General features: G+C 43.1%; 1 protein-coding gene across 7 annotated transcripts in view; it reads right to left on the bottom strand.

The window, feature by feature from the left end:
• CTNNA2 (catenin alpha 2) overlaps positions 1 to 26001 on the bottom strand; it is a 982769-nt gene that overhangs the window by 242337 nt on the left and 714431 nt on the right. For all 7 annotated transcript variants that reach the window (XM_054728044.1, XM_054728045.1, XM_008157457.3 and 4 more), the window contains one exon: positions 20006 to 20086. In XM_054728044.1, coding sequence (XP_054584019.1) covers positions 20006 to 20086 — 81 coding nt within the window. The remainder of the gene's footprint in view (positions 1 to 20005; positions 20087 to 26001) is intronic.

Genomic DNA, 26001 nt, shown 5'->3' with positions numbered 1-26001 from the left:
GCTCTGTTTCTATGAGTTTGATTTTTTTTTTTTTTTTAAGATTTCACATTTAAGTGATATCATGCAGTATCCATCTATCTCTGTTTTGGTTTATTATATATAGCATAATCTCAAAGCCTATCTATGTTGACACAAATGGCAGGATTTCCTTCTTTCTAATGGATGAATCATTTCCATATATATATATATATATATATATATATATATACACACACACACACACACACATATATATCTCACATCTTTATCCATTCTTCCATTGATGAACACTTATGCTGTTTCCATATCTTCACTATCAATCTAATAATAGAGGAATATTCAAATAAGTTGGGATGCCATAACATCATGACTGAACAGCAGGGACCTGAGGCTGCCTGGTGCCTGGCCGGGGGCGAAGGATCTCAGGTCGTTTCCCCCGCCCCATGGGGCTTGACGGGGACCTCAGGCTGCACCCTCTGCCTGGTGGGGATTGACAGGGGACCTCAGGCCATGCCCCTGCCCCAGCACTGGGCCAGGGGACCTTAGGCTGCTCCCCCTGCCCCAGCATCAGGCTGGGGGACCTCAGGCTGTGCTCCCCACCCCAGTGCTGGGCTGGGGGAAATCAGGCTGTGGCCCCTGCCCAGAAGGGTTTAACAGGGGACCTCAACCATGCCCCCCACCTGGCAGGGCTTGACAGGGACCTCAGGCCGCACCGGGAGACCTCATACCACGCCCCTTGCCCCCACGCTGCGCCAGGGGACCTCAGACCACACACACCCCTGCCTGGCAGGGCTTGACAGGGGACCTCAGGCTCCACTCCCCACTCTGGCACTGGGCCAGGGGACCTGAGGCTTCATTCCCTTCCCAGCAGGACTTGACAGGGGACCTGAGACTGCGCCCTCTGCCTGGAGGGGCTTGACGGTGGTGGGGCCAGCTGGGTCTGGGTCTCACCCAATGGGGGTGGGGCTGGCCAGGTCTAGGTCTCCTGTGTTTCGAAGTGTGTGTGGGTGGTGGGCGGGGACTTGACTCTAGATCCCATGGCATGTCCCAGACTCTGACAGGAAGGAGATTTTCATATACATTTTACTAATTTGCTTTCATCTCTGACACTTCTATTATAGAGAAAGGGCAAGTAGCAATATTAAAATAAATATTTCCTGTAATTAATTCCCTTTTAATGTGCATGAATTTAGTGCACTGGGCCACTAGTTATAAATAATGCTGCAATGAACATGGAAGTGCAGATATCTATTCAATATCTTCTTTTTATTTCCTTGGATATATACCCAGAAGTGAGATTGCTGGATCATATGGTAGTTCTATTTTTAATTTTTTTAGGAAACTGTATATATATTTTTTAATAGTGACTGTACTCATTTCCATTTCCACTAACAATGAACAAGGGTTCTCTTTTCTGGACATCCTTGCCAACATTTGTTATCTCTTATATTATTAGTGATAGCCATTCTAACAGGTGTGAGGTAATTAAATTTTTATGGTTTTAATTTGCATTGCCTTGATAAGTGTTAAGCACCTCTTCATGTACCTGTTGGCTATTTGTATGTCAGGGAAAAATGAGTATTTAGGTACTCTGTCCATTTCTTTTTTTTTTCTTTATTGATTAAGGTACTACATATGTGTCCTTATCCCCCCTCCCCCATGTCCATTTCTTTAATAAGACTGTTTGGATTTTTCTAATATTAAGTTGTTTGAGTTCTTTATATTTTAGATGTTAACCTCTTCTCAGATATAAAATTTGCATATATTTTCTTTCTTTCCATAGGTTGCCCTTTTATTCGGTTGATGGTTTCCTTTGCTTTGCAGAGGCTTTTTAGTTTGAACTAGTCCGCTATTTATTTTTGCTTTTGATTTTGGTGTTAAATCTGAAAATTCATTGCCAAAACCAATGTCAAGCAGCTTACCTTCTAAGTTATCATCTAGAAGTTTTATGGTTTTAAGTCTTACATTCAAGTGTTCTGTCCATTTTGAGTAGACTTTTGTGCATGTCATAAGACAGGAGTCCAGTTTTATTCTTTGCCTATGTTTGACCAGTTTTCCTTTCACCATTTATTGAAGAGACTATCCTTTCCCCATTATATAGCCTTGTCTCTAGATGTTCATTCTTGAAAAACTAATAATGGTCCCTTAGTTGTCTTCAATTTTGCATTTAAAATCTTTTTTTTTTTATTTCAAGGGGGAATAAGAATTCATAATAAAAATCTACACAAACATCAAGCTATTATTAAGAATATTTCAATGTTATGCCAAAAAATAAGGGTAAATGCACACACAAAAATAGAGTAGATAGTAATACAATAAAATCAAAGGAGGAAGGGATCTTATTATAAAAATAGTAAGATTTTCAGAGAGGAAATGTGTATTTTATATCTTTTTTACTTTATTCTACTCTTTATACTCAGTGATTGGTGTTCACACATTAATTTCTTCTACTAGGAGCACCTGGTACACCAAGCAGTATGTTTGCCATGGATACAAAGATAAACAAGGCAAACCATCTACTGTCACTGCTTAAAACTCCTCTATTGTCTCAATTCATAATTACTAATAAAGCTACAGTGACCACATACATACTTGACTGGCCTCACAAATTAGGTCATCCTGTTAAATGTGTTGGAGGCTGGCCTAAGGAATATTCTAAAATAGTCCACATTTGTCACATTTCCTTCACATCATATTGCTTAAGATTTCAAAGTTCTCTCAGGATTTCTCCACCCTCTCACCAGGACAGATATACTTTCAAATACCCAGTTTGTTAGCCAGAAGATCTGGCATTTCAAAAAGGTGGCATTTTGGGTAGCATGGATGAATGTGGAAAAGACATTTCTAGTATAACTACCTTGCTCAGATCCCTTAATCCTCATTGAAAAGAAGCCTGATTGATTCTCTTGTATATTTGGAAGGTCTACTCAGTTTCTGGCTGCTTATTGTCACAGTTCGATTAATAATAATCCTGTGCATGTTCATTTTTATAGCTTGTAGAGAACTTTCCTAGACATTATTTCATTTGACCTTCCTTACAATGTCACGATGTGGGGTGGGGAGATGTGATTTGCAGGGTGAGCTTCTGTGCTGGGTGTGCATGGATTCTAAGCCCCACAACAGCATCATTTTTTTGTTGTAAAAATGAGAAAAGGGAGGGTCACTGATTATACATAGCAAATGTCTTCCAATTCTAAGAATAGTTCTAGTTTACTTAAGTTCTATCTTAATATATAAAGAGGTAATATGCAAATTAGGCCGGGACGCCATAACAGGGTGACTGGACAGGAGGAGGTTGCGCTGTAGGTGAGGTTTGGAGTGGAGACAGAGACAGAGACGGGGCCTGCCCTAGCTGGCATGGCAGCTGCGGTGGCCTGGAGTGGACACAGGCAGGGGGGGGGGGGGGCCTGGGGCGGAAGTCAGGTGCAGGTCCTGACCACCTGCGCTGGCCCGGCGCTGCACGAGTCAGGCGTGGGTCCCGTCTGCCCACGGCAGTGGTCCGGTCTGATTCCTGCGGCAGCCTGTGGGGTGCCTCCTCACACGGCAGAAGGCGGAGCGCCTCCTCGCGTGTGATTTCAATCGCGTGCTGGGCCTCTAGTATGTTTATAAAGCTGCCTGTTCAAGTTCACAAATCCCAGGTGGACAAAGGTCATCATTATTTTCCAGCCTTCACTCCCACACCTGGTCAACCACTGTCCTTTAGCATTATACTGTATTCCCTCAGGATTGTTTACCATGAAAGGAGAAGATTAAATGCCTGTATATTTCATTCTGAGTATCTAATATCTGTCATTGATTAACTGGCATTAAATGGGCACAAGCTGCTTGAATCCAGTGTGAGAGAGTAACGAATTACATCAAATAAATTCAGCCCAGCAAGGACCCTTAAGAAACTTATGAAATGCTATTCAAAAAAAAAGATTTGATCCCCCACAACTGCACTGGCAATTGGGAGAAACAATCATTAAATGGATGAATTTGATGTCAGGCAAACAGCAGAAGCCTATAAAACACTAGGGGCCAGTGCAGGAATTCATGCACCTTGAAAGATAGGAACTGTGGGCCGAGAGGCTTCGGTGGGCACAGGGGCAGGTCTTGTTCACATCAGTTCACGTCATAGTGACCGGTTCTTCAGTTCCACGCCACTGTTTGGTCCCTCCCGCCATGGCCCCCGGTCTCCTCTCTGCTGGCAGCCCTGCTTTAGCTGCTACTCCCACACACTGAGGGCACCAGCCCCACTTGCACCTACCGATGGCGCAGAGCAATTGGGGCTGGCGCCAGCAGCAAGTGCAAGCGGCGACTGCTGCCCCGATCACCCTTTAGGAGCAGGGGAGATGGAGAAGCCCTCAGGGGTGATTGGGGCCAGCAGCCACTGTCCGCACCCACTGATGGCACCGAGCAATCGGGACCAGCACCAGGCACCGGCAGCAGGTGCAAGCAGGGCTGTCACCAGCAGTGGGTGCAAGAGGCAGCTGCTGGCCCTGATTGCCCCTCAGGAGCAGGGGAAGGTGGAGAAGCCCTGAGTGGTGATCGGGGCCAGCAGCCACTGCTCAGACCCACTGATGGTGCCAAGTGATCGGGGCTGGCACAAGGCAATGGCAGTGGGTGTGAGCACTGGGCGGGAACATAGCATGCGGGAGCAAAGAATTTTTAGTAACCACCAGAGGCTCACCCTGATGACAGCAACTGGCACCCCACATTGGTCTGGTGCCCCTGCTCACCTGCTCCACCATCCCACCGCATCTGTCACCTGGCATGTTTCGTGCTCTGCCGCCTGCTGCCAACACCTGCCATGTGCATGCCCCCTGGTGGTCAGTTCACGTCATAGTGACCGGTTCTGCAGTTGTTCCACTGTTCGGTCTATTTGCATATTAGGGTTTTATAATATATAGATGTGTGGTTGCCTGGCCGGTGTAACTCAGTAGCTGAGTGTCAACCTATGAACCAAGAGGTCCCAGTTTGATTTCTGTTCAGAGCACATGCCTAGATTTGTGGGCTCGATTCCCAGTAGGGGGCCTGCAGGAGGCAGCTGATCAATGATTCTCTCTCATCATTGATGTTTCTCTTTCTCCCTCTCCCTTCCTCTCTAAAGTCAATATATATATACTGTATAAATAAAAGTGTGTGGTTAAAGAGTTTGAAGCAAGACACAAAGAACAAGTCTTTAAACCATATATTTCTTTCTGTTGAGATCAATCCTACACACCTGCCACAGATTTGTCCAGGTAGAATCATCTGGCCCCATCCTTCCTTATGTCATACCATCTCACATTACAGCACGAGTCCTGTGGGTCTCAGAAGAGTCCCATTGTAAATATAAGAGTCCCTGGGAAGACGCCACCCAAAACTTACCAATTCCCACTCCAAGTATTCGATGACTGACACTTTAGTTCACCTGAGCAGGATGGGAAATGGGGACGTATAAGATGCTTTTGAGTGAAGAGGGATGATGGCACTTACTAGCTGGTGCAGATGCCACTTATAAATGAACCTTGGAAGCTTCTCACCACTTGTGGTCATTGAAGAGTCCTTCACATTTGTTAGAACAGAAAACCATTCACCATGCTCTCTACTCCATTCCAATTATGGATAACCATGAGCTAACTTCTCTTTCCAGAGTCTGCCACTCTATGCTTTTTTTCTTCACTTTCCTATCTTTATTGCACACCGTTGCATTTCCAACAGTGCTTAATTTTTCCCTTGAGGGGCTTCATTTCAGAGGTCTAATGATCATTCTACATTTTCAAGTTTGTGGAAATCCTTCAAAATGACTGGTGCTGCTGTCATTCAAGGGAAAGGCAGAAGACAGAGTCAGATTTAAGGTCCCTATGTTTTTCTTTGTTTATGTGTTCTTGTGTTTTTTTTTTTGTTGTTTGTTTGTTTTTTAAGGAATCTGAACTCTTATACCATATTTGTTTTATCTCAAGCTGACTCACTTCTAGAGCATGTGTTGGCTTGCTTTTCCTGTAAAGGGCCAGATAGTGTGAATTTTAGACTTTATGGCCAGTTGGTGTCTGCCACAACTACTCAGCTTTGCCATTGTAACACACACAAAAACTGACAATACAGTGTTCTTTACATAAACAGTCAGAGGGCCTGACTGGGGGCACAAGTAGTAGTCTGCAGGCATCTGTTCATCAGTGACTTATAGACTTACAGCCCTGCCACTCTGCCCATGTCACTGTTGCATCCCTATTGCAAGTCCCTGGCTCTTCCAAGCTCCACCCACCCGCAGCTTACTTGTCACTGTGCAGCTGCTAGACCCAGCAGCTAACTGCTTAAGAAACTGAGGAGGGTCAGGTGGTGTGGCTCAGTTGGTTGAACACATCTTTTCTTTTAATCTGACAACAGTACTAAGGGTACTTCCACAGACTGGCCAACCTCCCATGTACCAGGAGGTCTCAGGATCGATTCCCAGTCAGGACACATGCCTGAGTTACAGGCTTAATCCCCCCATGGGGGTGTGCAGGAGGTAGCAGATCAGTGTTTCTCTCTCACCAATGTTTCTATCACTCTCTCCCTCTCTGAAATAAAATAAAAATATATTTAAAAAAGAAACTGAGCAGGCTAGAGATGGCCCTGCGGAGCACCCAAGTGTCCAGTGTGACTGGTATTATATGACCAAGTTGACTTTTTTCTTTTTTTGTCTCATGCTCTGCAAGAAAACAGATTATCCCAGTGGTCTCTAAGGAATTCTTTTTCTAGCAGAAGTTTTGAGATGAGAAATGAAGAGGATATAAGAGCGGAAGTTCTTGGCTTTTCCTAAAACTTATTTGGATTGAGGTATCTGGTTGGATTGCCCAGCCAGCTTGATACAGGTGCTCTAATTTGGACTAGGCTCCAAATACTGACCTTTTCTTCTAATCTGACAACAGTACTAAGGGTACTTCCACAGACTGGCCAACCACACAGAGAATGTGCCCAAAGAGCAACAGGCAAGCTGGTTGCTATGGTAATATAAGGAGGTAATGACTAGTTGATCAGTCACAAGTGATCTCCTTTCAACTAGTTATCATGGCGTCTGTGGATACAGCCTCAGGGCCACATTGATCTAAGCCTGCAGATTTCAAAGGAGGGGCTGAGGGAAATCTGATCAGTCAGTCAGACGTGGTTCATTAGTGCTGACTCCCTTCTGCCCCTGCAACTCTTCACCTCCCTCTGCTTGTTTAATTGCCTGGACCTCCCACCTTGCCTTGACCAAAGGTGCTTTTCAGCTTTTCAGTTCCCCCCTTTTACACAGTAACCAAGTCAACCACAGCTATTTAAGGCAGCTTGATCCTCACTGAAGATGAAGGAATCAAGTGAAAATACAGCTATCCTGCCTGCCCTTAACTGTTAATAGACTTGCTGTATTCGTGAAAAACTAAGAAACCATGGAATGAGAGAGGAGGTGGCGCGTAGTGGTTGATCGCCCAGACTTCTGACAAGCACTTATTGGTTGGATCAGATGGAAAATCCCCTCTTATCACCAACGTTCTCATGACAAATGGTTCTTCTTTAACCCTGGAATCCATTCAACTGCTGTGCCCTGAATAACAGGCAGGTCCACTAGACTCTTGATCTGCATTTAATCTGCTATCTCCTCCCAGCTAAAATAAAAGTCCTTTACTTTTTTTCTCCTATGATTAATTAGAAAAATAATTATCAAAATTTTATTCATGGTTCAGTGTCTTGCATGGGGCTGAACACAGATATGAATGGTTTAAGGAAGAAAAAAAGGGTGATTATATTAAACAGGAAGCCTATTATTTTGATTATTATTGAGAATCTCAAGACTCATTATTAATTTATATTTATCTTACAGTCTTCTAATTAATAGAATTCTAATAAAAGCTATAAACTAAGAGCAAAGTGTATCAAGTTTAACAAGTACACTCCTTAAAAGGACAGGATTCAGGCTTCAGGCCCAGCAGGCATGGCTCAGTGCTTAAGCATTGACCTGTGAACCAGGAGGTAACAGCTCAATTCCTGGTCAGGGCACATGCCCAGGTTTCAGGCTTGATCCCTAGTGAGGGACATGCAAGATGATTCTCTCTCGTCATTGATGTTTCTATCTCTCTCTCCCTCTCCTTTCCTCTCTGAAATCAATATATATATTAAAAGTACAGTATTCTTGAACTTTAAGCTCTATATCAGTAAGAAATTTAATCCTACTGTCAAGACTCTATTCTGGAAAAAATAAAACGTTTTTAATAGTAATACCCCCTCTGCAGAATTGACGAGTAAGTGTTAAGGAAAGAATGGACACAACAAATGTCGGAAAGTTTCAGTGGGCGGCTTTGCTCTTCTGACCTCCCGGCATAACCCAGTACAAACGGGAGCACTGGATCAGCGGACCCTTAAAGAGTTGGTTATTTCAGCTGTCTCCATGACAAGAGAACATCAGCTGCTCAGTTCCAAATTCAAACCACGCATAGATTTCAGAGCTATGGAAAGGCAAGCCAATTGATTGTACAGCCATGAATGCATATGCAATAATAGTCCCTATTTGTAGGCCTTTGAAACTCTAAATAGAGTTCTTTACTAAAGCTTTTATCTGGGCCTTAAACTTCAGCAAAGTAGGAGGGAAAAAAAACATCGGTTTTTGAGCACAAATCCAACATCACTGGTTGATAATTACAAAATCACTGATCTTAACTCAATTTTCTAACTACTAAAATTGCCCAATAATGGTACCAGCTGCTGCTGGGTGAAGGGATAAGCTCCCGTCTCTAAAACAGAGGCTGATGAAGGGGGCCTTAGAAATGCTGAATTAAAGACCCTTTGCCCTGGGAAGACCGGAGACATCCCTTCTACTCCTAAGAGCCTATGAATCTATGGCTACTGAGTCCATATCTTCTTTCTCAAAGATAGTTGAGAAATAAGCCCCATTTTCCTCTCCTATCTCTCCTTTTCCCCAGTTCCTCCCCCTCCCCCCAACCTGACATTTAGGGTAACTGATAATCTTTAAACAAATGGAATCATATAATTATCATTCAGCTTTTAAAATAAGAATTTAAGGGATTCCTTCTTCCTGAAATTAAAGATACATATGATTTTTGCCTCTCTCACTGGGGGACATTCTTTGTCAAGATAATTAAATTGCTTACCTTTTTTTTTTTTTTTTCCTTTCTGTAAATGAAGGAAATTTTCCATGCTCCAGACTGACAAAAATACCTGCTCTAGGTAGTTTCCTGAAATGTGGCACCATATGTGCATCAGTAAACATTATGTGTGGAGTAAATTAAAGCAAGCCTCATAATTAGGCAGTAAGAAAATTACGGTAGACCCGAAAGAGTAAATCAGTGGTATTAAAATGCTCTCCATTTTCTCTGAAGCACTTCAGACGGCCATAAAAAGCCCGTGTCACTGCGATAAACATCCAGAAGAAATGCATTTGAAGCAAGACAACCTAAGAGACACCACAAATTCAAATCGGTCTTCAAATCTGGAGTCCAAGGTCTCATAAAATTTAAAAGTCGGCCCTTTTGCCACTTAATGTAGGGCGGGTGATGGAGGGAAGAAAGCAACCTGACTTTGAGACTTTTGAAGGGAACTTTCTGATACAGCAGGTGAGTAAGGACTTTATAGGTAGAGCAGAGCCAAAACTAAGGGAAGATTCACCCATCAGAAACACTGTAAATAAAGACAGAATCAGTGCTGCTGTATTTTTCTTTTGCTTTAGGCTTCAATATGGCAGGCTCAGCATTGACCTGTTGCTAATTTTGTCTTTATTTACAATGTTGATCATTTGCTCATGGATTAATTTTGATTTTCCAAATGGGGTAAAAAGTTGGGATGATCAGGTGACATTTAAATTAAGCCTCGTAGGAAAAATTGGAAATTTTTTCTGGCAGGAAAAAAACAAAACAAAACACTGTGTAAAAATATTATTTACCTTTTTCTAAAATATATTTTTTATTGATTTCAGAAAGGAAGGGAGAAGGAGAGATAGAAACATCAATGATGGGAGAGAATTATTGATCAGAGGCCTCCTGCATGCCCCACACTGGGGATCAAGCCCGCAACCCTGGGCATGTGCCCTGACCGGGAATTGAACCCTCATAGATTGACTGAGCTACGCTGGCCAGGCAATATTATTTATCTTGATTATTGAGGGGTTTTTTTGTGCTCCCTAAAAGGGTGTGCTCAAGGCCAGGGCCTTGCTCACCTCACTCCTGTCTAGGCCCTGCCCCAGAAAGCACAGAGCTGGCCGAGCAAGCCTTTCAACATGGCAGAGAAAGCAATCAGAACATCCATTTCTAATCTTGGCCCCTGAGGAGATGGATTCTCTCGTCCTTGCAACAGGTATTGTATCTGTGAAGAGGTTGTGGTCTGGTAGAGGCCACCTGGATCGGAGAGTAGTTGGAGGTCTTCACAGATCCTCAATACACCCCCCGAGAAGTTGCAATGAGGTCTGAAGTTCCCACTATCAGGAACAAAGGCAGTGGAATTCATCAGCTAGGACATCACAAATTATTTGGAAGCTTATTATGATACAGTTTAAGGTGCCACCGTATGTACATGAAATTAGAATCTCCCAGGACAAAGCCATATATCCGCATTTCAGCAGGGTCCTGGGCTGACTTTTCAAAAGCCAGCCCAGCTTAGACAACTTCTGGGTTAAGGAATGGAAGCTGTCCCTATAAAGGGAAATAGCCAATATGATCAGAGTGTGCGGAGACTTTTTAAGTTAACAAATCTAGTTCTGACAACAATGGAACCAGGGACATGAGAGTTTAGAATGGCAGGACATTGATGATTGAAATATTTCTTGATAGGATGGTTGCATACGAGAGATTTTTCATTCTTTCAACACCTGTGTGGTGCAGGTTTACTTTACTTGGCCAATAGGATATGCCCTAAAGAAACAAAGAATAGTTTATTTGTTTGGGTGCTTCAGTTGGTTGGAGCATCATCCCATACACCAAAAGGTTGCAGGTTCAATTCCCAGTCAGGGCACTTACGGGACGCAACTGATCAATGTTTCTCTCTCACATAGATGTTTCTTACTCTCCCTTCTTCTCTCTCTAAAAATCAATTTTAAAAAAATGCCCTAGCTGGTTTGGCTCAGTAGATAGAGTATTGGCCTGTGGACTGAAGGGTCCCAGGTTCGATTCCAGTTAAGGGCACATACCTTGGTTGCAGGCTCCATCCCTGGCCCTGTCAAGGTTCATGTGAGGTAACCAATGGATGTGTCTCTCTTATATTGGTGTTTCTCTCTCTTGCCCACCCTCTACTCTCTTTAAAAATCAATGGAAAAATATCCTCTGGTGAGGGTTAACAACAACAAAACAACAATATATATATATATATCCTCGGGTGAAGATTTAAAAAAGGAGAAGAAAGGGACACTGCATAAGCAAAAACATATAAAGCAACTTAAATCCATTGCAAAAAGTGTCATGATAAAGGTATTTTTATTTTTTTCTCTCTCTCTTTTTTAAATATATTTTTTTATTGATTTCAGAGAGGAAGGGAGAGGAAGAGAGAGACAGGAACATCAGTGATGAGTGAAAATCATTGATTTGCTGCCTCCTGCACACTCCCCTCCCCTCCCTTCTCCTCCCCCCCCCCCACCCCCCCCCCTCCCACACACACACACACACGCTGGGGATCAAGCCTGCAATCTGGGCATGTGCCCTTGCCAGGAATCAAACCTTGGGACCCTTCAGTACACAGGCCGACACTCTGTCCACTGAGCCAAACCAGCTAGGGCTTGATAAAGGTATTTTTAAATGCTCTTTGAGCCTATTCGATAAAACCTATTTATAGAAATCAGATAAAGTTGTGATCAGGTGACATTAAAGCTAAAAGTCTTGTAGAAAATTGTAAATTTTTCTGAAAGGAAAATAAACAAAAAGAGAGAGAGAGGAGGGATGTTCCAGGCAGAAGCAACAGCAAGTGCAAAGGCACAAGGATGTGTGAATACAGGATTAACAGACTGCTGGCGCTACAGTGACATGAAGGCAGGGGGGCTGGGGCAGGGACTGGATAGGAGGCTGTGACCATCATTTCGTGAGCCATTAAACAGTGCCAATGGGAGTGGAGAAGAAGAAAGAGACTTGAAATGCATGTAGGAGGTAGAATCAACTAGACTGATTGGCTTGTGAGGATGTAAAGAATGATAATGAGAGGAGTTACATGGAGCTGTAATTCTCTTAAAAAGCTGATCCCACTGGAAAACACACAATTGTGTAAGGTGGGAGTGAGATGAGGACTTGGCTCTAAGATATCCTGGAAATGCATTCGGCCAAGAAGGAGGACTAAGTATTGTTAAGGGCGCATAAAGTAAACAGATGGATATTATAACCAACATCACCTTCTTCATAATTTTCTACCCAAGCAAAGAGTGATGTTGAATTCCCCCAGCCATCATCAGTGGCATCCCGGCCTTCAGGAAGGTACAAAGCGGTGAGATCCTAGAGCAAACGGGCTTCCACCGGGCTGGTGGGAACAGCAGGAGAGGCAAGAGCCTTCAAGGAGATTCCCTTTCTAATTTTCAGATTTATCCAGTCTCCTCAGGCAATGGGGAGATAAAGAAATATCAGCTGTCATGATGGAAATTTCCCCTGGGAAAACTGATGCCAAATGTCTTTTCAGGTAATAAAAGGTAACCTCAGCATGGAGGGGTCAAATGAAAGAGATATATTTGGCCACAAGCTGGCTGCAATGATCCCTGGGTACATTCAGTCAGAATCAAGGCGGGGAGCTGTTATCATCAGCTCTAGAAACACCTTAATTCAGGGGCAAACTCTTACACAATGCACTTTAAAATGGTCTCCAATGACAGTTTTGGATAAGAAATCCCAGCTTCAACAAGGTCTCCAACAATGAATGTGGGCCAACCTCACTTAAGCAGGATGGCTGTCTAAAATTAATTTTCTGGTAACCTAAAAGGGCATACTAAAATATATACATGCATATTTAAATATGCATATATTTATTTTTTTAAATATATTTGATCAGCTACCTCCTGCACACCCCTACTGGGGATCATGCCTGCAACCTGGGCATGTGCCTGGACTGGGAATCAAACGGTGACCTCCCGATTCATAGGTCAGTGTTCAACCACTGAACCACACCAGCTGGGCTAACTATCTTATATAACAAAAAGCTAATAAGCAAATTGACTGAACAGAGGAAAGACTGGTCGCTGTGAAGCACACTGACCACCAGGGGGGCAGACGCTCAACGCAGGAGCTGCCCCCTCGTGGTCAGTGTGCTCCCACAGGGGGAGTGCTGCTCAGCCAGAAGCCAGGCTCAGGGCTGGTGAGCAAGCGCAGTGGTGGTGGTGGGAGCCTCTTCTGCCTCCATGGCAGTGCTTAAAGACCCTTCGGGGGTCCCGGACTGCGAGAGGGTGCAGGCCAGGCTGAGGAACACCCCCCCCCCCCCCAGTGTACTAATGTCATGCACTGGGCCTCTAGTATATTTATATACATTATATTTAAATCATTATTGTTGAAAATTAATTTTGAAAATATGGTAGACTTTTTTAAAATTTTATAATTCTACTAGAGGGCCAGTGCATGATTGAATCATGCACGTGTAGGGTCCCCTACATGCTTTCACTTTCGATCACAGTGGAGCTGGGTGCCTGTCCGGTGGTGCACCAGGCCTTTCAGAAGCCTCCGGCACGGCGGAGGCTTCCAAAAGGCCTGGTGCCAGAGCGGACAGGCACCCAGCTCCCCCGCTTTTGATGGTCCCCGGCAGGACGTGAGCTCGCTGCCCCAGAGGCCCCTTCTGTTCCACAGCACAGCCATGGCACAGACGCTGAACTCGTGCCACCACTGGTGACGCGAGCTCAGCGTCCTGCCGGCCCAATCGGCTACCCCAGCCACCCCAAGTCCCGCCCCCTGCGCCTCCCTCTGGCCCAATCGTGGGCATAGCGGAGTGATGGTAATTTACATATTATCATTTTATTAGGTAGGATAGAGGGTCCTCTAGTGACAGGATCAAGATTCTTAATGGCCTAAAACAGGTGTCAGACATTGAACCAAATGCAGACATTCTCTTGAATGTGATTTGAGACTAAGTCATTGCTATTTATCTTTACCCTTCCTATTTTTCTTTGACTTCTGGGGGCTGGAGAAATTAATAGAAGAGAATAAATCAGTAGCTGAAGTTTCCACTTAATTGAGCATTTTCTTATTCATACATATGTTAGAGATTCCTCTGCTCAGTATACTGTATAATTTGATTGACCAATATTGATCATGTTACTAGACACTTTCCGTGAACTAGACTTGATAGTGAGGGTTCAGGTGTCCTCCACAAACTTGCACTTATATGTGTATGATAAGCCATATGCTGGCTTACAGAATAAATTAAACCACTTCAAAACTTGACCAGTGTCTTCATAAGGGAAGAGCTTGCCCACAGTGATGTTTTAAGAACTGTTTCAACTGATGAACTCATGTAACTTGAACTTGGCCTAATGAGTGCTTTCGAAGAGATAAATGAGTATGTGGCCCGTATGGCTCAGTGGTTGAACTGGACACATGAACCAAGAGGTCACAGTTCAATTCCTGGTCAGGGTACATGCCTGGGTTTCCAGCTCAATCCCCAGTAGAGGGCATGCAGGAGGCAGCCAATTGATGATTCTCTCTCATCATTGATGTTTCTCTCTCTCCCTCTCCCTTCTTCTCTCTGAAATCAATAAAAACATTTGAAAAAAATGAAGAAAGAAAAAAAAATGGGTATGTGGTAGTCTGACATTCAGGGTTATTGTATCAGGAGTTTCCTAAGATAGAGGAAGCTTGAATACATAACCTGTGATCAAGGGCATGTCCAAAGGATGGCTTTTCCAGTGCCCTTGAGCCCTCTCCTACCTCTGCCATTCTTGTCCTGGCCTCTTAAATTCTGATCTTTGGTGTTTCTCATGTCATTTGTCTTCAGCTATCTCTGGGTTATTGGTGTTCTGTATTTCCAATCCCAAGTGCTATGTGATCCCTTTCTGGTCTCCATAACTTCTATGTGAGCATGGCAATCTACCTAGGGCCCCAACTCCAGGGACAATTACCTCTGACATAGGTTTTCAGGGCAAAGAGCACAAACCTTAACATTTGGAGGAAATCAATATTTTTATAATGTTTTTATTGTAGCCATATAGATAGTCTCCTGTGTTTATGAGAAAAAGCAGATTCAATCCATAAATACATGATTTGAATTTTTTTTCTTATAATGAATCTAAAAATAATTGGCCCCATTATGAGCAGATACAAGAAAAATAATTGAATGCTTTAAAATTCCTTTTTCTGTAAATGTTTTGGAAAAGGCTATAATTCATGCTTTAAGAAGATAACTACCTAAACATAATAGCACTTTTGAAAAAGAGGACCTAATGAACCAAAACAGCTGGAGAACTGAGGGACAAGAACCAGATTTCTGACATTCACCACAGCTTTATTTTGTTCTGCCTGCAGTGTGAGCATGTCACCCATACCAAACCCTGAGGTAGTAAAGGTGCTGCTGAAAACCACAGAGCACCCCCCAGAGTAGATTAGTATATGGGTGACCCAACTGCATATGCCATGTCTATGGATAGGCAGGATAGGGAAGGGTCATGAGCAAAGTCCCTACAGCGAGACCGCCTGGGCTGGACCTTCCACACATCCACATACTTTGTGGTCATGGATGCATTGCTTCGTTTCATGTCCTCATCTGAAAATGATCATGGTGACAACCTTCTCTAGGTCACAGAGCTGGAATGAGGATCAAATGTGGTCCATTCGTGGAGAGAACTTAGAACAGTGCCTGGCACACTGTAAGGGCTCAATACATGTCAGCTGGAATTTAGTTTACACTTTGTGGGCAGTAACTTTACAAGTTCTTGCTGGTGACTGCACACCTTCAGCTATGGTTCCTATGTAAGGACCTGGATCACAAGAAGCTGAGGAAACTCTTCAGCTACAATTATTTCTTACTAAACTTGGAAGGTTTTTTTGCAGTCCTATCTGGAGGCAGGGTCTTGATAAATAGGCCTTTACACATACCACCCAGTGACATATTTTCTTTGTTTGTTTTCAATCATTTGTCATATAATGCATTCTATTAAGTACTCATCCCAGTGTAAACGCTTTTGTCCGGCCAGCATAGCTTAGTGGTTGAGCAGTGACCTATAAACCAGGAGGTCACAGTTGGATTCCCAGTCAGGGCACATGCCCAGTTTGCAGGCTCGATCCTCAGTGTGTGTGTGTGGGGGGCGGGGGAAGGGGCAGGGGGGGGCAGGGGGGAAGGAGGCAGCTGATCAATGATTCTCTCTCAACATTGATGTTTCTATCTCTCTCCATCTTCCTTCCTCTCTGAAATAAAAATACTTTTTTTTAAAAAAAAAAAGCTTTTTAGACTTTTTTTTGGTCTGTTGAAAATACTTTTTGTGAATGTATCTTTTTTGCTGTTGTTGGAAATATTTTTACTGTAATAGCAAAATTGACGCTTGTCAAGTTGACACTTACTAAATCTCATTGCTGGAATTATTGTGACAGCTATTAAGGTTGAAGGGATAAAGATTAGGCCCTTGATTGGTTTGGGGAATGAGAAAGGTGCTAAGTTCACCCTAACATGTTACGATTATTAATAATTAGCTTTTCATAGGGAGATATTTGGGTCCTGATTTGCTTATCAACTTGGAAAAAATGACTAATAAATTGACCAAAATACTAACCAAGGTAAGCCAGTATCTCTGTGGGCTTAGGGACAATGAAGAGACTATGCCCAGAAGAGTCCACAGGTGGCACACAGAAGGAGGACAGCCAGCAGCAGCTGGCAGAAACAGACCGAGACCTCTCTGAAGGCTGAATAGACCATGTGGGCTACTAGATCCCCAGGTGGGGAGGCAGCCAAAAGCTTTTATTTTTATAATGGTCTGATTCCAGAATCACAGCGGCGACAATAGCTCAGACATGGGGCGCACTGTGCCCACAGCTCTAAAATTAAATCATAATGCTTAAAGCTGGCGGTTATATTCCCCTAAATCCATTTTTAATTCTAAACAAAATACTCTGAAGAGAATTCTGCTCTACCACCAACCACTCTCATTGGTTTAATTGGCAAGATGGACCCATGCCAAACAGTGTTAAATAACACCCTTGGGTTCCTGTGACCTTTTTTTCACAATTTATGACTCCCCAGTTCTTTGGGATATATTGCCTGAGGAAAGGGATTCTACTTTCTTTAAAATTCTACTTAAACAGAAATCATTTTATTCAATTACTCTTGATTTTTTTTTCAAGTGTCTACAAGTTTAAGTCCACTTTTTTTCTTTTTTTTCATTTAGCGATGTCCAAGATAATGATCATGATTGAGTTCATTTCTTTTAAATTTGGTGACTAGAACTTTGTGAGACTCCAGGGTCACCTTCTGAATGACTCTGCCCAACTTCAGGGCTGTGAGGAAGAGGCAGGAGACCAAAAGAGTGGGAATAAAAGAGTGGAAATCACCAGGAGTATTTTTCTTTAATTTCAGCTTTTTCCTCCTACGTGATTTGATTGCTGTAAATATTGTATAAAGAAACACATGCATACAGGGAAGTAAAAATGGAGAATGAAAGATTCTCATCTGGAATCTCTTATAACAAAGGCTGTCTGTGATTGAAAGACTAGGAAGTGTTTCAGTGATAGGGAAACATTCATTTGAACCAGTAACATACATTGGGCCACACTACACAGCTGCTGTTAGCCACTCAGGTCAAACTTGCTAATCCCATTAACTCGCCACCCAAATCTAAACTGAGCATGGAGCTAAGCTTTGAATGTTCAATCTACCTGAGAGCTAGGTAGCTTCTGTACACTTAGATCTGAGAAGCTTTTGTACCACTACAGGTGAACATGGAGAAACAGAGAGATGGGGAGAAAGACAAAAATATTCCGACATATGGGTAGGAATGGAACTGACAGATGGGAACCATTCCTGTTCTAGAAAGGCAGATTGGGGAAAGAGAAAGATATCTGAACCAAATTCAGGGATGTGGTGTGAAATTATGCCATAACTTTTGGGTCTTAATGTCATAAAACAACTCTTTTTACCCTATTCCTCTCAATCTTTGGGAAAGGTGAGCAGAAAGAAAAAAAGTATATATATATCTTATGCATGGAATGATTTCAGGGGATGACATACTCCTTCCACTGCCATCCTAAAAGAAGCTCTCCAAGAAGCCTGTCACTCAATTCCACCATAAATTCCACCTTCCAATTTCATCAGTCCTCAGCTAAAAGGAGGCAACCTTTTTCTGAGAATTGTAACACCAGCATAAAAATTACTTTATCCATTCCTTCCTAATAAGACAAAAATTTGCTAGGATAGGTCTATGAGTGCAGGGAGCTGAGTGTGCTGGATCCTGGATGTAAAAGAGTGGTCCCTAACTAAGACCAAGAGATTGAGAAAGTAAAGTCTCAGCTCATAAATTCTTCCTTGGTTGACCATCTAGCCAACGGGGAGCCCTTGAGAGGATGCTCAATGCCTCCCACTGCTTTTAAAATCTATATCAGGCAGTAGGACCTCTGGCAGAGAAAATAAATGAGGATTTCCTTTGGACTCATTCAATGTCATACAGCTCAAGGACAGCTCGCAGATCTAGTTTGGCTCCCTATTTTTATAGGTTAGAAAAGGAGACCAAGAGGAGAAGGATCCTCGGTCCCACAGCCAGTTTAGTGGCAGAATTAGAAGTAAAACCCTGGGCTCCACACACCTGATTCAATATTTCCCATTAACCGCAGTTCCAATTCCTATTCCCCATATCAGTTCATATCAGATGGGGGATTTTTATAGAGAGAAGGTCTAAGAGGACCAGGAGAGGCAGGCCTGTCCATGTGTGTATTTGGTATTATATACCAGTGCCTACGAGAACAATGTTTTATTCTCCCTTATTTCAAGGTAAAATAAGGAAATTATTTTCCCAAAAGGACTTGTTATCTGGGCAGTCAATCTGGAGTCTGCATATCCCAGAACTAATTGGGATATCTTTTAAAGGTCATTATTTAAGTGTGCGATATCCCAAGGACAGCCCAACAGTTCCCCAGCAATAATCAGCAGTGGTGTCTCCCTCACATTCCAAGCATTTCTAAAATGCTCCTTGGCTAATCTTGTCTGTACTTGACAGAGTGTTAGATGCAGCCCTACCAGTCCAGCCTCTCCAGCTGCCGAAAGTGGAGGACAGTGCTTGGCTCGAGTTGACTAACACCATCAACACTTCATGAAGGAGCTGGCCATATGCAAAAGCTACAGGTAGAAGACAGGCTGACTCTCAGGCAGAAATCAGGCTGGATTTTATGGTAACAATGTCTAATATAGCTTCTAGAGAAAGAGCATTACCAAAGAAAGTGAAGGTCACCATGGAAATGTATCATATAGAGATTGCAGGACAAATGTTACCAGTGTCATATAGTACTGTCAACATAAAGAGAAGCCCTGACCAGAGATCCTACCTCCCAATAAACACACACACACAAGCAAACAAAAGGAAAAAACGTACCCATCTGATGAATGATTCTATTAGCCATTTACACCGTCCAACTGACATTCCTTGCTATGGTTCCCTGCTTTCCAAACGAGCATCTGACATAGATTTATGTCCCCAAGGGAGCACACTGGGTCAGAGACCTTAATTAGTCCATCAGATTAAGAGTTGTATTTCTCACTAAACCATTAGCATTCTTATTTATTCACTGAATGCCTTCAAGTTTAAGCAAGAACAAGCAGAAATCAGCGACCAGTTCTTTGCATACTTGGTTCTGAAAAAACTGAAAACCAGATGTAGAAAGTAGTGAAATCATCAGGTCTTTCCACCTGGAAGATTGGGTCTGGGCAGTGAACAGGCTACCTGCTCAGAGGTGGTTTTCATCATCACACCCCTTGCAGCTGTCACATCTGTCTGCTCAGCAGACGCTACATTGTTGATGAAGTGTCCCTGTGTATTTGCAGATGTTACAAAGAATAGCAACCTGAAGTATAAAAAGGCAGCCTGAAAAAAAAAAAAAAAAAAAGAACATTCTCGGAAAGCACCACTGAGTACCATGCACTTAAAATAAAAACAAACAAAAAATAGTACCTGTCTCCTTAGATCTCTTGTTTTCTTGGTCATCTTATCAATTGCAATGTTTAGAGGATCTCCTTTCTCCTTCCTTCCAGTCTATTAAGAAAAGAAAAATAATTTCTGATTTAGAAAATTCAACATTAGTGACATTAAGGATTGAAAATTTAGAAACACACTTGAGTTGCGGAAGCTGAGCGGTTTTATAATAATTTTCAATATACAGCTAATAGATTTAGTCTCTCAACTTTGTTTTCTCTGAAATATGAATGAAAATCAATACATCCCCAGGATAGTTACACATATGTTAATAGTCACCTCCATGCAAATCTATGTTTTTTTCCCTTCTCCAGATGGTTAGCGATTAAGTAAACACAACAAGGATGTTTTGTTTTTGCCTTAAAATACTAATATTTTGTGCTTCCCTATTATGTAAGCACACTTCTTCTGACTAGAAGATAAGATTGAGATGTTAAAAACTGAAGTGGAGTGAACCAGAACATGAAACTAACAACACTGAGGACTGTGCAAAAATGAACACTCCAAAGGGCTAAATGAGTTGCTCAGAAAATGGAGATGTTGCATTCAGGAAGGCAAGTTAATCTCACAGAGAGGCGGGGAAATTCAGTTAGAGTTTAAATCCTGGGTAAGATTTAAATAGGAAAGAGGACCCTTGGTGGGTAGCTCAATTGGTTAGAGCGTCGTCCAGAAACTTCAAGGTTTAGGGTCTGATCTCCTGTCAGGGCACATATAAGAATCAACCGATGAATGCATAAATAAATGAAACAACAAATCAATGTTTCTCTCTCTCCCTTCCTCTCTCTAAAATCAATGAATTAATAATCATAATAATAAAAGGCCAAGAGGCGTCATGACCAAAATGACCAAACGACCAGTCACCAGGAGGTGCATGGAGCACCTCTCAGCCATAAAACCTAACAACCGGTCACTATGACACCCACTGTGGCCAGGAACTGACCTGACCAGGGGGTGGGGCCTGCGGCCAACCTCGCAGCTCCTCCCCTCTGTCAGCCTGCCCCTTATTGGACTCTCCCACTCTGATCAAGAGCCAGGCTTGCCGGCCAAATGCTCCCTCCCTTCCCCCCCCCCCCCACCTCCGCCAGCCACACCCCCATCAGCCCACCCCACCAGGATAGGCCCACATCCCCTTCCCCTGGCCGGCCCGCCCCTGATCACACACCCCCACCCCAATAGGGGGAGGGGCTGGGCGGCCAACCTCCTGGGTCCCGCATCCCACCCAGTGCACTGGGAGTCAGTCTGAGTCCGCTGGAGTCAGTCTGGGTCCCGCTGGCACAGCGGGTCTGGGTCTCAGGCGATATTGTGCACTAGGTCTCTAGTAATAATAATAAATAATAGGAAAGAGGGAGGCTATGGTAGCAAAAGAAAGGCATCAAGACAAGAAATAAGAAAGGTGGGTTCTAGGAGGATGGTGAGTGGGATGGGCAGCCTTTCTCCATGATGCAAAGGGATCAGTTTGACTAGTTGCTGAGACAAACTGCTTTCATAAGAACTTCTTTATAGTGTCATTAGTGCCAACTATACTCTGATCTGTCAGCTCAGAGGATCTCTGGTGACATTAGCACCCCGTGGCACTGTATTGTCAGGATTCTGTTGGTGTCATATTTGCAATCCTGTTTTCTCCAGCCCCCAAGTCTTTGGCTGAAGGCAATTTTTTAAATAATGCGGATAACTTGGGTGCAATATTTTTTTTTCTCACTGTTTAGAGAGGCTGGAGAAATGGTAATGCGAGGATTCAAACTTAGGAAATTTGGGCCACTCGTTGAAATCGTGAATTCACTGGCTCTTTGTCAACTCTAATTTCTTTAAATAACGTATATGTGCAGGAATGATGGCAGGAGTTCCCCAATGCTCAGATTTACACAGCGAATGGGGTCCAGCAAGGCACCCTACTATACTTTCCTGTGCTCAGTTTCCTGTGCTCCATCCACATGTGGAAATACTTTTAAATTATCAGCTTAGAGCCGAAACCGGTTTGGCTCAGTGGATAGAGCGTCGGCCTGCGGACTCAAGGGTCCCGGGTTCGATTCTGGTCAAGGGCATGTACCTTGGTTGCGGGCACATCCCCAGTAGGGGGTGTGCAGGAGGCAGCTGATCGATGTTTCTGTCTCATCGATGTTTCTAACTCTCTATCCCTCTCTCTTCCTCTCTGTAAAAAATCAATAAAATATATTTAAAAAATAAATAAATAAATTATCAGCTTAAACTGGAAAGAAAGCCAATGACAGAGAGAGAGAGGAGTCTTGCCTCCTAGTGTCAGCCTCCATTATTAGGCTCTGTGATTCTGTGATCTTGGTCTAACAATATGCCCATTTTTTATGCCTGAGTTTTCTCGTAAGTACTGTGGATAATGTAATATATGCCCTGTCTTCCTCACCAGGCTAGCAGGACAATCAATCATGTTGTCAATGTGCTGGAAACAACAAAAGGCATTAACAATATTCAGGGCAATTAGGAAAGTATTTCTGCAGTGGGGAAAAATGAAACAATAGATTTGGCAACGACACAGAAACTATTTTTGGATCACCTGGACTTCTGCTTTCTCCACTCAGGCAAACAATGTATGTAAACCTTGCCAAAAACTAGAATTTTAAAAGAAAACGTTATTTCTCTTCAAGGCAGAAATGTTGGGGGCAGCTCGTTTTCAATAGACCAGTGGTCGGCAAACCGCGGCTCGCGAGCCACATGCGGCTCTTTGGCCCCTTGAGTGTGGCTCTTCCACAAAATACCATGGCCCGGGTGAGTCTATTTTGAAGAAGTGGCGTTAGAAGAAGTTTAAGTTTAAAAAATTTGGCTCTCAAAAGAAATTTCAATCGTTGTACTGTTGATATTTGGATCTGTTGACTAATGAGTTTGCCGACCACTGCAATAGACAACTAATTAGATATTTCTAAGAGTTTAAATAAGGACAGAAACTTGGGGTGAATGTCTTGTACATGGGTTCTGGGATACGGTTGTTAAGTGACTAAGGGTTTGATTAACTTGAGCAAATGCTAGTTTCCAGGGAACCAAAAAGAAGTCTCTCCCAGCTCTCCCTCCCTGGCCCTCCAAGCTCTGCAAACTCAAAATAGTTTAGCAAACTGAACGGAGAGGTGACCTGAGTCTTCACTGTGACATGGTCACCTAATAATCAAACAACAGTTTGGTTTTCTGTCAGTCAGCCACCTACTCCCTGCCTTTGCTGAACAGAAGGAAATAAAACCAGCGGTAACCACTCTGCCAGGAACGACCTCAGTGACCTGGCAACTTCTCTAGACTCCAGACTTATCATCAGTGGAATGGAGGGGCCAGGATGAGTTATGAAACGGGGAAATGTGGGGGCCTGAGAAACCATCAGGGACACACAACCACACTTCCCTTACTGCAGGGGCGCTCTCGGGACACTGCCAGAGCGCTGGGAACTGGCTGGCAGTCGGGGTTTCTCATCTCTAAAACGTGGATCAGTGCTTGCTTTGGGGATGACTGTGAACATTAAAAGAGCTAGGATCTGTCACTGTTAGCACAGTACCTAACTCTGGGAGAGGTACCTCCATGTTAGTTTGCTCTCCTTCCCCTCCTCTTCATTCCACTCGAAGGCCCAGAGAGGTGAAGTCATTGATTCCGACCACCTCGCTAATGAGTGTCTGACCAGGGTCTCCAGACTCCTCCCAGTCCAGAGCCATTCCCATTCCATGTCTGAACCATCCTTCACCTCTAAAATTCTAGGGTTTTGTGATTTAATAGTGCCATGAATTTCTTTTCAAAGGCTATTAAAAAAAAAAAAAAAAAAAAACCCTAGCCATTGTGGCTCAGTGATTAGGAATTCACCTGTGAACCAAGAGATCATGGTTCAATTCCTATTTAGGGCACATGCTGGGGTTGAAGGCTCCATCCCCAGTAGGAGGTGTGCAGGAGGCAACCTATCAATGATTCGCTCCCATCATTGATGTTTCTATCTCTCTCTCCTCCCTTCCTCTCTGAAATCAATAAAAATATTTAAAATAATAATAATAAATAGAAACAACCTCAGTTTGAGGTATATTCCCTTTGTCACATTCTGTCCACAGACCTTGTGGCCTTTCTCAGACTTGCTCCCTACTTGCCTTCTATATCTTTTCCTGCAGAGAATGAGTCTGCAATAGAGAATGCCATTTAATAAATATTGTTATTAAAAAAAAAAAAAAAGGAGAAGAAGGTAGGCGAGAGCGGGAGCACTCCCTCACACTGCTTCAGGCGGCTTCCTAGTTGCCATCTGCTGTGCTGGGGAGGGGTGCGTTTATTAAACTGCATCTGGTGTAGCCTTTGAGCACTATTGTACAAAACACACTTTGGGTAGACCCACAGCTCGCGTTGATGAGCGGGAATGCATTTCCTGATCTGGAGTTTTACAGGGGATCCTTCATTCTCCCATCCTCTGGCTCTACATTCAAGTCCAATCGTCAGAGTAATCCGATGCTATCCAGTACACTTTCGTAGTTTCAGTTTAATCCTACACAAAAGGATTGAGGCCATGAATAGAAATATTAATTTTCACAATTAGTCTTCAGGAAAAAACACTCTATTTTAGTTCAACACCTTTTTGTTTGTTTGTTTTTGGTTCAACACTTTTTTTGTAATACTACCCTGTGCCTCTTTTTTGTTGTTTCTTTAATTAAATATTTAATGTTGAAAGAATTGCATATGTCCCTTGCCCCCCCCCCCATTGACCCCTTCGAGCTTGCCACGCCCCCGCCCCAGGCCTTCACCACCCTATTGTCTGTGCCCATGGGTCATGCATATATGCATGCAAGTTCTTTGGTTGATCTCTTCCCACCTTCTCTCTGAAAGTCCGCAGTCCCTTTGCCTCTTTGTGAAATAAAAGCCATCCTGCTTTGGATAAGGAGCTTCCTTTTCCTTATTTTTCTATATATATTTTTACTATATTAATATCCATCACCCCTTCTGAAATACTGAAGGTGAAGGCTGAATATTGCACAATGGATACCAACTCCCTAATTTATAGAACAAAAGAGTAAGGACCATTGAACTTTACATTTCTGAAATTGACTGAGTATTTCTTCAAAGGTCATTCCCCATCTCAGCTCCTCACCTCCCTAAACATGTAACTCATTACAAGTGGTCATTCACGGAGGCCCTGGAGACATACAACTAGCACCTCAGTGCTCTAATCAGATGTGAGGCTTCATGTCAGTTCCAGGGCACAATATCAACATGTGGGAAAGGGCTGTAAGAAGGCAGATGTCTCTCACTCTTCTTTCCCCACCAAGGTACCTGCAAACTTGACTGAATGTATGAGAAATCTTCAAAATATTGCATAGCTGGAACTAATGTATTGAAGCTGTAGAAAGCTAATCAAATGCCCAGTCTTCAAACTGTTGGTATTTGAAAGGAGAAGTCAAAATCATCAAAACAGCAGCCCTAGCAGGTTTGGCTCAGATAGAGCATTGGCCTATGGATGAAGGGTCCCGGGTTCAATTCCAGTCAGGTCAGGAAACATGCCCAGGTTGCTGGCTCCGTCCCCCAGAAGGGGGTGTGTAGGAGGCAGCTGATCAATGATTCTCTCTCATCATTGATGTTTCTAACTCTCCCTCTCCCTTCCTCTCTGAAATCAATAAAAATATATATTTTTTAAAATAATCAGAATGACAGAAAGCAATAATGTTCTATGCACTCTCTCCCTAACACATTTTCCTGTCAATCAAACCATTATTTAGACCACAGAAAGAAGGAGAAAAAATTCATCTATTGATCTAGCAGTCACCCTATCACATTTGGAGGGTTGCCCATCTACCCCCAAACGCTGCATATAGAAATCATAGTCTTATTATATATAGCACCACTGTTTATAGAACCTTGAACATTTCATAATACCTTTATATTATGAGTAAATCACAGTCTGAGAATGTAGGCCTTCCTAAATATTTCCTTTTCTCTAGCTGCAGACATTTCTCTTGGAAAAGAAATTGGCAATATGTCTTCAGAATGGATGAAGTTTA

Source organism: Eptesicus fuscus, chromosome 16 (genome assembly GCF_027574615.1).
Source record: "Eptesicus fuscus isolate TK198812 chromosome 16, DD_ASM_mEF_20220401, whole genome shotgun sequence".
Taxonomy (NCBI): Eukaryota; Metazoa; Chordata; class Mammalia; order Chiroptera; family Vespertilionidae; genus Eptesicus; species Eptesicus fuscus.
Note: the sequence above shows the minus strand (reverse complement) of the source record. Positions and strands in the feature narration are given on the sequence as shown.